This window comes from Cebus imitator, unplaced genomic scaffold, assembly GCF_001604975.1.
Source record: "Cebus imitator isolate Cc_AM_T3 unplaced genomic scaffold, Cebus_imitator-1.0 Scaffold192, whole genome shotgun sequence".
In the NCBI taxonomy this organism is placed as follows: Eukaryota; Metazoa; Chordata; class Mammalia; order Primates; family Cebidae; genus Cebus; species Cebus imitator.
The window spans coordinates 1246423-1260515 of record NW_016107507.1 but is presented as its reverse complement, the minus strand read 5'-3'; the positions used below and the strand labels follow the sequence as shown (position 1 = coordinate 1260515).

The window sequence follows — 14093 nt, the reverse complement described above, 5'->3', positions numbered from 1 at the left end:
TTTGCATATTTTATAGCTGGTAAGTCTCAAGCTGTCTGAAAATGACCACTAAAACATGAACCAGAAAAAAATAAATAAAACAGGGAACAAAATGTCTGTGCATTATCCCTGGCAATTAAAACTGGTTTTGGAGAAAACAAGAAAAATATTCGCTGTAAAATTGAGCTCTATTTCCCTCTAGAGTGTGTGTGTGTGTGTGTGTGTGTGTGTGTGTGTGTATGTGTAAGTAAAAACAACGTAAGCGACTTCACAAATCACATTTTCGACAGGTGTCAGAATACCTCTCATCTTTTTTTCCCTACTTTTAGGTGCCTTGGGGAGAATGTTTTCTGCATAAACTGGCTCTAACTTCTAGGTGTGTCTTCACATGCCCCGTTTGCTGCCTGCGCCTCTTCACAAAGAGTGGAGGTAAGTCTTTCCTGCTCTCTTACTGGCAAATTGGCATTTTTGTGGATTAAATGAAGGTATCAGAATTGGAGGGGAGTAAATGGAGTTGGCATAAAGTAAGAAATGGAGTATAAAAGTGCATGGATTATTATTATTTTTACAGAATGATAATCCAATGACACTTACACATAAGGTTATTGTAACATAAAACAGTACCCAATGGGAAAACTGATGTTAATGTGTTGTGAGATGAAGCCAGCAACTTGAGCCTTACTGTACCTTGAAGGAAGCTTTAAATGATGTAGTGTTGAAATGCACCATTTTATTAGTTGTGTTTTCAGCAAATGTTTGTTTTTTTGTTTGTTACGGTCATAAAGCTTACGACAATTTATAAAAGGTTTAAATGCATTAGAACTGACTGTGTTTTCAAAATATTTTGTTAATGTTCTGGATATGTGTAAATATTGTTTTAAGAAAAGCATGTCTGCTGTAACTAAAAGAAAAGTAAACTTGGCCAGGCATGGTGGCTCATGCCTGTAGTCCCGGCACTCTGGGAGGCTCAGGAGTTCCAGACCAGCCTAAGCAACATGGCAAAACCCCATCTCTACAAAAATTATCCAGCCATTGTGGCACATGCCTGTAATCCCAGCTACTGAGGAAGTTGAGGTGGGAGGACTGCTTAAGCATGGGAGGCTGAGGTTGCAGTGAACCAAGATTGCACCACTGACTGTATTCCAACCTTGGCAACACAGCGAGAATCTGTCTTAAAAAAAAAAAAAAAAAGTAAAGGTTACAGTTGAGAATCTGTCTTTAAAAAAAAAAAAGTAAAGGTTACAGTTCTGTATTCTGCATTCCTTACTATGATGAAATGTAGGCAAAATGGTTGAAATAGCTAATGAGTCCTGATATAACATTTTTTCCATGATATAACATGGAAAATAAATTAGACAAGGGGAAGTTATATTTATCAGATTTCTGAGAACTGTCACTTTAAATGCATAAAATTATTTGTGTGACAGAAAAAGTCTTAAGGACTAATCTAAATGTATTTATAATTATCTTCTGCGTTATAAATTACTGTACAATTTGCAGAAGAAAGGTGCTGTAGTAGAAACAGGAGTGGAATCCACGTCTTTCCTGCAGAGAGGCTCTTATTAAACACAATCCACCTGTGGGTCTAGGAGCTGGACAATTGGGCACCACATGCCCCTTTCCCCTTCATCTGTCTCATCCAAATTGTTCTGACAAAAAAGAGTAAAGTCTTTGACAAGATGTTGGACGGGATGCAGACTTCAAGTGAGAACGGATGATATGTGAATGGTCAGTAAATTAAATCAATTAGCAATGCCAGAAAGTTGTCAGTCTAATGTATTTCACTGTTGACTGCAACACGTAATACATTTTAAGCCCAATGTCATCTAGCAGCATTCATTAGTTACCAAAGTGCATCCAGTGCCTTTGGAAATACATTTATACACATCTCATCCAAAGACAGGATAATATTTTAGTCCGAATGACTTTTACATATATTACTAAAACTCACTAATAAATTTAACAAGAAAAAAGTGCCATGTAGCCCCTGAGAGGCTTCACAGTGTCAGCTTTGGTAAACCAGCCAGAAGAGTAGTGCCCAAGGAAGGTATGGATGGGGTTACCACATTTTCTGAAATTGTGCTATATGTGTAGCTGTGGGTTTTATAATGACTGGGTAGGTGATTTCAGACAACAGAACTTCTAGAAGTTGCCAGATTCATTATAATACTTACCTAGTTTGGAGCCTAGCTCCCCTAAAATGAGAAATAGAAAATGGGGAGGAAGACTAGAGGTGAGTGATTTTGGGAAATAAAGGCTGAGATAATCACGCCCATGGTCAAGGGCACTGAAGCCACTTAGAAAGTTTCTCAAGCTCAGTGCTATTGATATTTTGGGATGCTTCATTCTTTGTTGTGGGGACCAGGACTGCCCTGTGCATTGTAGAATATTTAGCAACACGCCTGGCCTCTCACACTCAATACCAGTAGCGTCTGTTGTGCCAGAATCCTGTTGACTTCAGTGAGGACTTCAATCCTCACCATGTTTGAGAAGCCGAAGAAGGGACCTGGAGCCAGTGAACAAGACAGAGGGTTTATGGAGGGAATTCACATACAGGGCAGACCAGTGTCTGTATGTAAGGCTGGACTGGAGAACCACTCCCATTTGTAAAATAACATGCAGTTCATATAGGATTTTCACTGAGCACCCTCCCCCTGACAACCTCCGCCTGGCAACCTTCATTTAAACCAAAACAAAGGGCCTCAACCCCCTGGATGGCATGTGTCCGTGGAATGGGCCAGGGGTCCAGACATTCCTGAGAGATAAGGAATGAATCTTCAGGTTGGCTATTCCCAGATTCCTTAGCTTAGAACTCCAAACACATTCCTTTTAGACCACAGGTCACTCTCAGGGTCTGCTTAAGTTATTGCTGTCAGGTGTGTCTGCCTTGCAGCGTCTTCCTCTCTTATTATGACAGCCAAAAGTGTCTGCACACATTGCCAGATGTCCTGTACTCACTCCAACACCACAGCCTGCAGTTTCTGACTGAGGAACTGTCAGACCACATGGGCCTTGCAGGCAGGAATGCACCCACTGCAGAGCATGTTCTCATAAGTGTTAGCTGTCATCCCTAGTAGCAGCAGCACCTCCAATCTTTACAGTGCAAACACTTGGGAGTTGCTTAGGACGGTGGTTCTCAAATGTGAGTGTTCATCAGACTCACCTGGAGGGCATGTGGCTGCATGCTGAGCCCCATCCCAGAGTCCAAGAATCAGTAGGTCCCTGGCTAGGCCCTGATCATTGGCATTTCCATGTGATGTTGATGCTTCTCATCTGGTAGGGTGACCAAACATGTAGCTTTGCCTGGGACTGAGGGAGATTCCAGAACCTGGGGATTTGCAATAAGAAAATCAGAAAAGTCCCAGGCAAACCAGGATGAATTGGTAACCTTATTAAGTCCATGGACCACACTTGGAGAACCACAGTGTAAGGAGATAAGATCAAATGGGCTTGATGAGAGTTTAGATTTGAGGGGTGAGAAAAGGAGGAATCAAAGGTATCCCTCAAGGTTCTAGCCTGAGACACTTGATACATGGTTATGCTGTGGGTGTCAGATTTCACTGCCCATTGGAATCACATGGATTCTTCAAAATACTGATGCCAGGACCTTACCCCAGATATTGTGGCTTAACTGGTATGGAGTGTGACCCAGAAAGCAGAATTAAAAACAAAACAAAAAAAAACCTGGTGATTTAAATGTGCAGTAAAGTTTGGAAACCACTGAATTATGCACTTCTCTTAGAAGGGAATCCAGGAGCAGAGCCAGTGTGAGGGACAAATTAATGAGTTTGAGGTGTTTGCAAGCCATTGGTTCTCAACACTGGCTACATCTCAGAATCCCCTAGGGAGCATCTTACACACATAGACACCTGAGTACCACCCCCAAGATTCTAACTTAATTAGTCTGGGTTGGGCCTGAGCATTCATTGGTGGTTTAAAATCCCTCAGGTACATACAATTGACATATTATTCAGCTTTAAAGGGAAAGAAATTCTGATACATTCTACAATGTGGATGAAACTTTAAGACATTATGCTAAGTGAAATAGGCCAGTCACAAAAAAGACAAATATTGTATGATTCTACATATATTACATACTTAGAGTAGTCAAATCCATAGAGACAGAAAGTAGAATGGACACACGCTGCCAGGGAACTGGGGGAGACAGGAAGACTTCTTGTTTCATGGTTACACAGTTTCAGTTTTGCAAGATGAAAAATGTTCTGGAGATTGGTTGCACACAACGTAAATGTAATTAACACTACTGAACTGTACAGGTAAAAGTTATTAAGATGGTCAATTTTCTGTTAGGTGTATTTCTGCCACAATGAAAAATAAATATTTCAAAAAGGAAGTCATTAAAAATATCTTCTCAAATGTTTCTCAGTTGCATCCAGGCTGTGCCTTGCTGATCTCGTGGACTTATTGGCAAGCTATGTGATTCTATCAGTTATCTCTTCACAGAGCGACTGTGATAATCCTTAACCAGTTATCAATAAGGGACTGGTATCTCTTCTAGTTCAATTTGGGATCTGCTACTGACTCCTCCTCCTGCTCCTTTGGGGCAGGTCAGTTTTAAACCTGGCTGATGTATACTGGGAAGTCTATTTCTTGTACCATGTCCTTTATTGTTGCTTGAAGAGAATTCCCATATGGACTGAGGAAATTTTCAGCAGTTCATTTTTATCATAGAAATGTGGTGAACTGTAATACTAAGGAAGATTTGCTCCCCAAATGCTCTGCAAAAGGCATTCCACTTGTTCAGCATTACAGTTCCACTTCCTTTCTTTCTTTCTTTCTTTTTTTTTTTTTTTTAGAGATGGAGTTTCACTCTTGTTGCCCAGGCTGGAGTGCATGGCATGATCTCGGCTCATTGCAACCTCTGCCTTCCGAGTTCAAGCGATTCTCCTGCCTCAGCCTCCTGAGTAGCTGGGATTACAGGCATGCGCCACCACGCCCAGCTAATTTTGTATTTTTAGTAGAGATGGAGTTTCACCATGTTGCCCAGGCTGGTCTGGAACTCCTGACCTCAGGTGATCTGCCTGCCTTGGCCTCCCAAAGTGTTGGAATCACAGGCATGAGCCACTGCGCCCGGCCCACCTACTTTGTTTCTAAATCTGAGTCCAGTGAATTCTGCACTCTACTTCCCTTCCATCTGTCCAGTGTGGGAAGAGATTAGCCCACGATTTGTAGCTGGAAACAATCTTTTGCTTTGGACTCTGCCCTGTGAATGGGTTCTCCACTGGAGAGAAGTAGGAATGCCATAATATTTCATATGTAGCACTTCACCCTGGCAACTCAGAGCCTAGATTATGATAGGCCCTGAATCGTCATCTCACTGAATTTAGTTTCTTTGGTTATAGAGAACCATATTTTCAAACTTTGCTAATACTGCCCATTCTTATTAAATAAATGAACATATTGCCAATCATTCTGCATTTCCAGACAGAATCAAGCACATGGGCAGGAGTTCTAAATCCAGGAGAGCATCGGGATTAGAGATTTTGTTTTTCAAAAGTGTAGCTGGGTGGCTGACCAGAAGCCAAGCTCCTGGCTTGCCTGTGAGAAAAAAGCAATAATAAAGTACCACCTAGAAAAAGTGCCTATGCAGGTTCAGATGGCCTATACAGAATGGACTTTCTACAGCTGCAACCTGGATTCTCCTATAGGTCTTCACAGGGTTTTCATAAGGCCATTAGCCCAAGATTGCAGATTTTTCTAACAGGTAGAGCTCATTCTGATGGAGATACTGTGGGAGGACTTTCTCAATGAGTCATTTGATGGCATTGGACTGCCAAAGTGAACCCTAGGTTTCATAAAGAGCCTGAATCACAGAATAAAATCGGTCATTGCAAAACACCCCAAAAAGAATTCATAGGGGCCAGGAGTGGTGGCTCATGCCTGTAATCCCAGCACTTTGGGAAGCCGAGGCAGGCAGATCACCTGAGGTCGGGAGTTCCAGACCAGCCTGACCAACATGGAGAAACTCTGTCTCTACTAAAAATACAAAATTAGCCAGGCATAGTGGCTCATGCCTGTAATCCCAGCTACTCAGGAGGCTGAGGCAGGAGAATTGCTTGAACCTGAGAGGCAGAGGTTGTGGTGAGCCAAGATTGTACCATTGCACTCTAGCCTGGGCACATGAACAAACCTCCATCTCAAAAAAAAAAAAGACTTCATAGGGAGGCTGACATTTGGGCTTAGGAGGTTGGCATTCAAGGCAAAGGAAACAGCTTGAGAAGAAGGTTCAGAAACCAAAGTGGAGTGCTAAGGTTGGAGAGCAGGGAGTGTGCACATGGAGGGATTGGGGATATGGGAGTAGGAGGATAAACAAAGGATTGACCAGGAAAAGCCTTAAAGGATAGAATGTGAAAAATAGTCTCACTTGAAAATACATGGAAGAAATTTTTATACTTCCTACTATTCAAATAAAATTATAATGAGGCTTTTTTTTGTGTTTTAAACTGACAAATATTTAAAAAGAATACTCTATGTTGGTAAGGGCTCATGTTAGCGGTTCTCGAAGGCTGTTGTAAGAGTGTAAATTGGGACAAACTTTCTGCATGGTAGTTTGATAGTGACCTCAAAAGCTTTATACACACACATATATGTAGTATATATATTTGTATACATGCATGTGTATGTGCATATATACCATCTTTGTATATACATATGGTTATATATGCACGGACACATACACTCTTTGGCCCATTATTGCTACTATTTACTATATCCTAGTGAATAATTAAGGTTATAAGAAAGCATTTAGCAGAAATATTTATAATAGGAAAATATTATAAACCAAGTACACATCAACCAATAGAGAATTCATTTAATAAATTTCTAGTTTCTACATTCAGAATAATGCTATGCAGTAATTAAAAATACTGGTGTCCATCTTGGACAACACAGTGAGAGTCCATCTGTACAAAAAATAAGAATTAGCTGGGTATGCTGGCACATGCCTATAGTCTTAGCTTCTGGGGAGACTGAGGCAGGAGGATCAACTTGAGCCCAAGAGGCCGAGACTGCAGTGGACCACCATTGTGCCACTGTACCCAGCCTGGGCAACAGAATGAGAAATTGTCCCAAAAAAAGAAAAAAAATGTAAAATTTACCTTCTTTTCTCCTGACCCACTGAAGTGCACGTTCGCACCACTCCAGATCAGAACTCTCTTCAATGGTAAGTTGGGGATGGAGGGAGGCCTCTCCCTTAAGGGCCATGGCCAAATCTACAAAGAAAGTCACAAGTTTGTTTTATAGGAGACACCAGGTGATCTCAATCTTGATAAAATATCACCAATTACAAATGCATTTGTTAATACAGAAAGATGTCTGGAATGTGTTGATTGAAATAAGCAAACAATGTGATATTATTTTTGAAAATTATTCATACAAGGAAAAAATATGAAGAAAAGGCCCTTGAGAAAGGGGCCTCCCTCCATCCCCAGTGTCTTGCTCTGTTGCCCACACTGGAGTACAGTGGCATATTCATGGCCCACTGGGGGTGGTACTATAAGGTGATATTTTTCTTTATTTTGCCTGTCTGAATATTCTACTTTTTCTATAATGAGTATGTATTAACTGTGTAATGTTTAGAAGAAAAAGTTTCTAAATAAGAATAGGCAAAAAGCAGGTTAAACTTAAAATATGCAAAGGAAATTATATTTCCTCTTATTTCCCACAAGCCATCGAATTCTGTGATTTCAAAAACTGGCAAACATGAAGAGCAAACAACTACTTGTTAAAATGTTTCTGCACTTTTATTTTTTGAGGAACTGGACAGTGTGGATATTTGGTATCTCTAGAGCATAGGAACCATTCGATAATATTGAGCACTTTTATATAACATGGATGATGGCAATTATTTCTTCTATCAGTGATTGGCTTTCACGTTTTTTTTTAGCCCAGCAGAATTGAATTTAATCATCTCCTCACAAAAGAATGCAATTTCAACTGACCCTATTTTTGCACCTTGGTGAGTATTCTTTGTCAAAATCTATTTTCTGCTTGTATTGTCCTAAAATTTTTAGGAGAAATCGTTTTTAAATGTATTTACTTCTTTCTTCTATAGCGCTGCTTGTGTAGCTTTTCTGTTGTGTAATTGTGTCAAGCAACAGAAAAATTCTACTCCAACATGTTTAGTATCCACATACAGCTGTTTCCATCACTTTTTAATGTAATGTTATCATCTGCAGATAAGAAGGTAAAGTAAAATATTAAGGAACAGAGAAAAGTTTCAGTCTTAATTTACAAATACAGTGGATGTAATTTTCTTTTAAATAGCTATGCTTTCAATGCAACACTTGTCCCAGAAATGAAGTCTTACAAAGAAGTTACAGGCAAAATTCCCTCTTCTAAGTAAGCAGCAGCTCTAAGCTAAAAGGCCAAATTCTCCATGCTTCTGCTGTCTTTAATAAGCTGAGAATAATTTGCATTAATCATAGAGATGTTTCCAACTCTTTGATCTGACTTTTCTACATCGAAAACAGACCTGCCTTTGGTTACTGAGCACTAACTAAATTGCTTAGAATCTTCACTGCAAAAATTTATGCTGAACTTCTTCATGACAGCAAACTTTCAGAATCTCACCTTTTTTTTTCTTTGCAATTTTCCAACCCTGAGGTAATTTCCCAGTTAGATTCGATGATAATGGTCCGGATGGTAAGCACTCTGTTGTTCTCTATTGAAAATCCCCTGCCTTGGAGAGGTGAGCCTCAGGCCAGTGGGAACAGAAATTTGTGATTCATCCGGAACGCTTAGTTCATCCTCCACATCCCAGAACTGTGAGGCTTAGATACAGTCTCAGTCAGAAAAATAGTTATTTTAACCTGCATCTGCCTCACATGGTCTCTTTGAAACTAAACCTATATCCAAAATCAGAAGGGACCACTGAGGATCACTCCACCTTCTCCCCAGCCTTCACATAGAATAGCTTATTGACATCTTGCAAAAGTTCAAAAGCGCTCCACAGTTGCTGAGAGAGCCCTCCTCAATTAGGGGACCCCCTCTCTGGAGAAGGAATCTTCTAAACTAAATTAGCTTGGGCAGAAAAGTCCTCACAGCAATCAGTCGTACATTTCTATATCTAAGCTTGCCCTGACCTAAGCCAAACCTCTAGAGTTGCCTATAGTCAAACTCCCAAACAGCTTAGCCACGTATCATCAGCTTGGGCATTTTCCCATTGATAGTTTGAACATAGACATTTATATAAATACTGCAGCCCATTTAAACAGTTTTGCCTTCTGACTGAGCAATATTAGGAGAAATACTCATAAAAAGTGCACGGCCCCACAGGTGTTAGGAACCTCAGGCAAGGTGCAAACCTTATCTACATGCATTCTTAGTATTTTTCTCACCCATTATAATCTGTGTGAGCATTTAAACGTGTGCTTACATCCTCTGAAGCTCTGATGTAAACTCTAAAGTATGTGAAAGCATCTCATGTGTTGGAGAAAATTATGATGACATGCAGAAATACTAGAGAAATTATATAGTAATAGTAATTTCTACAAAACAATCCTTTACAGAAAATTTACCATATATTTTCTTTAAATGACCAGATCTCCTAAATTCATTTTGAATTACATTCTGTTTTCAGGTTGTGTCATTTTTGAGGAACGTGTTGATTGTCAAAAGATATAAACATTTTTATTCTCTGAATTAATTCCAACCCGTTGCTAATGTGATTTGGCATTTGGAAACTTCAGCCCAGGAAGGATATTGCTCAGGCTATGTTCAGGCATGAAACTTTAGCTATTTACATTTCTAGTCACTTTTTGCTAAATATTTTAGACAAGTAGTTTATATTCACACTTATAATACTACAGGAATAATAGTTCAATTTCCCTAAGTTCTGGAATATATTTTTTGAAAAAAGAAATTCTGATCAAAATAAGTTTGGCCAAGTCACTTTATAAAAACATGTTAAATCTCTAAGGCAACAATTCCAATTAAATATGATTCAGGATGGAACTTGTCTAAAAGAATAAATCCCTGGAAGGGAAGTCTTACTTTATTCACATGTAACATCAACGGAAATGTTATACCTGATCTTGTCTTTAAAAATCTTTGGTCTATTGGAGTCCAAACTTCTGAATAGCTATTTATCCTAGAAACCAATTCCAGAAAATAAAAATAAACATGAATGTGGATTGCTGGGTAAATTAAAGCCTCATTAACCATTTATTATACCACAGAAAAGCAAGTGTCCGATGGAGCTAGCTTTCTTCACATAGCTATCTCAGAGAAAGGGAAAGAAATATTGTGCCTTTGCTTTAGAATAATAATCTTTGCAATGAGGTTGAGAATAGAAAATTTTCTGTTCAAAGTGTCATTTAGTGGCTTGTGTGGGTGGAGACATTATCATCTTCTTAGCTGTAGAACTTATGATCTATGTATGTTTCATGCCTGATAATCAGAAAATGAGCGGATTAATAGAATAGTTCATATGAATAATGTGTACATAAGAGAAAGAACATGTTTTTTTCAATAACCATGTAGGCTATTTTGGAGGTCAAATTGAAGGAAAGAAACTCATTAAGTGTAAAACAAGTTCATGAAAAGATTATTTTATTGTATTTTTTAAATGGAGAAAACTGAGAAGAAACCAAGCTCATTTCACTGTATGGTAATTATTTTTTATTATAGGCCCATCCGTCTCACTTCTGTCTACTGAAATAAGTCTTGGCAAAAATTTTCATGTCTCAAGGATAAAGTGTATAAGAGCAGCTGGAACATGTCATGTGTGTGTTTTTAGAGTCTGTGATTTGCTTGGTTTACCATCCAGAGGCTGATGAAGTTGGGGATTGTTTGCCTCTTTTACTTCTTATTTTGAAATAATTGTAAGGTTACACACAGTTGTAAGAAATAACACAGAGAGAGACTGTATACCGTTCACTCAATTTCTCTCAGTCATGCATTCTATATAACTACGTACAGCACAATATCACAACCAGGAAATCAACATTGATGTCATTCACAGGCCTTATTCAGATATATGTACCAGTTGTACATATATTCATATATGTGTGTATTTGACTCTATGTCATTTCATCACCAAGATCAGAACAGTTCCACCACCTCAAGGATTCCTAGTACTACCCTTTTATAATCACATCCACCTCCCTCCATCCTAACCCTTGACAACCACTAATCTGTTCTCTATCTCTATAATTTTGTCATTTAATACTGTGATACAAATAGAATTATGCAGTATATAACCTTTTCTTCACTCCATACAATTCCTTTGAGATACATCCAAGTTGTAGCTTATATCAGTGGTTCACTACTTTTTTGCTAGGCTCCATGGTACAGATGTACCTACCACACTTGATTTAACTCTTCACCCAATGAAGGACGTTGGGTTGTTTCCAGTTTTTGATTATTACAGATAAAGATGCTGTGGACATTTGCATGTGGTTTTTGTGTGAACATAAGTTGTAATTTCTCTGGGATAAATATTCAAGAGTTTCCTTGCTGGGTTGCATGATTAGCACCTGCTTAGTTTTGTAAGAAGCTACCATACTCTTCCTGGGAGTGCCTGTAACATTCTTCATGCCCACCAGCAATGTATGCCGGATCTTCACATCATTTCTAGCATCTGGTGTTACCACTATTTTTATTTCTTTGCTATTATGATCAGTGTGTAGTGATATCTCATTGTGATTTGATTTGCATTTCCCCAGTGGCTAATGATGTTGAACCTCCTTTCATGTGTTTATTTGCCATCTGTGTATCTTCTTCAGTGAAATGTTCCATTCATGTCGCTTGCCGTTTGCTCATTTGATCTTTTTTTTTAAATGTTGAGTTTTGAAAGCTCTTATTAAATTCTGAGTATAAGAGCTTTGTTGGATATGTGGTTTGCAAGTATTTTGACAAGGTCCAATTTTCTAAATTCTCCTTGTATGGATCATGTTTTTCTTGACAATTCTAAGAATTATTCACCCAGCCCTAAATGCAAGATTTCCTCCTATGTTTTATAAGAGTTTTATAGCTCTATAGTTTCACATTTTACATTTAAGTCTATATTCAATTTTTAATTAATATTAGTATAAGATGTGAGGTTTTGCTTGCAGTTCATTTTTTCTTTTTCTTTCTTTTTTTGCCTGTGGATCCAATTGCTCCAGCACCATTTATTGACAAGGCTATTCTTCCTCCATTGAGTTGCATTTGCACCTCAAAAATCCGTTGGACATATTTGTGTTGGTCTATTTCTGGGTTCTCCATTCTGTTCCATTGATCTATGTGTCTATTCCTCTGCCAGTATCACAGTCTCTTCTATATTGTAGCCTAGTAAGCCTTCATATTGGGAAGAGCTATTCTTTCGCCTTTATTTTTCTTTTTCAAAATGTTTTGGCCATTCTAGGTCCTCTACCCTTCCATCTAGAGGCTATTTTACATCTACAAAATTATCACTATCATTTTGAATTGCAATAAAGAGAAAACTAGTGCTTAGATTTGGCCTCCAGAATCAAACAGGATTCTCATGCTTTAATTGAATTAACAATAAAATTATACTGTCCTTTTCATACGTAGTTTTTTTTAAAAAAGAAATAAAACTATTTCTGTAAATATCAGAGGCATGTGAACCAGAACAACTCCATCTTGAATAGGAGCTGGGTAAAATGAGGCTGAAACCTACTGGGCTGCATTCCCAGATGGTTAAGGCATTCTAAGTCACAGGATGAGATAGGAGGTCAGCATGAGATACAGGTCATAAACACCTTGCTGATAACACAGGCTGCAGTAAAGAAGCCAGCCAAAACCCATCAAAACCAAGATGGCTACCACAGTGACCTCTAGTCATCCTCACTGCTACACTCCCATCAGCGCCATGACAGTTTGCAAATGCCATGGCAACATCAGGAACTTACCCTATATGGTCTAAAAGGGGGAGGCATGAATAACCCACTCTTGTTTAGCATACCATCAAGAAAGAACTGTAAAAAACCGGACAACCAGCAGCCCTCGGGGCTGCTCTGTTTATGGAGTAGCCATTCTCTTTTTCCTTTACTTTCCTGATAAACTCGCTTTCACTATACGGTATGGACTCACCCTGATTCTTCCTTGCACGAGGTCCAAGAACCCTCACTTGAGGTCTGGATCAGGACCCCTTTCCTGTAACATAAGTAGCTACCCACAAAATACTACAGTAAAGTCTCATTATATGTATGTTTAACTTTGTGTTAACTTTAGATCTTAACCCCCAGTAAGATTCCACTTTGTTTTATTCAGTCTTCCCAACAATTAACAAATCCATTAATAAATTATTGCTTACCAAAGTGTAATAGTTAACATGATAGAACAAGCTCTGCAGGGAAGAAATATTTCAGATGACCCTACTCACCCCTCATGCCCATACAGATGTTTAACAGTTATCTTAACTCAGAATGATTGGAATGCTTGCTCATTTGCATGTAGTGTTTCCTTTGTTTCCTTCTTTATCTAATTTGATGGTTCTCAAATGTTATATTAGGATTTGTCTACACAAAACCATGTATGTCGTACTATATAGGTAATTTATGAAATTTTCTGGAGTATACGGATTTATAACTTAATTCCTGAGATTTAACTTTAAATTCAGTCTCTAAGTAAGACATGTTGACCTCCCCACTTCCAAAATGATAGGATTGTTTTTGGTTTTGCTTATGAGATAGAGTCTTGCTCTGTCCTCCAGGCTGGACTGCAATGGCACAATTATAGCTCACTACAGGCTCGAATTCCTGGGCTCAAGCTATCTTCCTGCCTCAGCCTCCTGAGTAGCTGGGACTACAAGCATGCACCACCACACCTGGCTAATTTCTTCTGATTTTTTGTGGAGATAGCGTCTCACTATGTTGAGGAGGCTGGGCTTGAACTCCTGATTTCCAGCAGTCCTCCCACCTCAGTCTCCCAAGCGCCGAGATTTACAGGCATAAGCCAGTTTGCCCTGGCAAAATTCAGAGGGTTTCTAATACTGGAAGACACTTAAAGGAAATCGAGTTTAGCATTTCCCAAGTGTTTTCCTCATATTGTACAAAATGTTAACCTGATTTGAATGAACGGTGCCTTTCATGGTGAAATAAATTTGGGAAATGCTAAACTAAACAACTCTAAAGAGGTTTGATTTGCTC

At 38.9% G+C, this 14093-nt stretch overlaps 1 protein-coding gene across 4 annotated transcripts in view; it reads left to right on the top strand.

Annotated features, from left to right (window-relative positions):
- Positions 1-320: 320 nt before the first annotated feature.
- The window catches only part of LAMB4 (laminin subunit beta 4), a 109821-nt gene continuing 96048 nt past the window's right edge, over positions 321-14093 (top strand). For all 4 annotated transcript variants that reach the window (XR_005203143.1, XM_017546836.2, XM_037745114.1 and 1 more), the window contains exons 1-2: positions 321-408; positions 7886-7957. Coding sequence is in view for 3 of the 4 variants with exons in the window: in XM_017546836.2 (XP_017402325.1) it covers positions 7924-7957 (34 nt within the window). In the remaining variant the exon portion in view is untranslated. The remainder of the gene's footprint in view (positions 409-7885; positions 7958-14093) is intronic.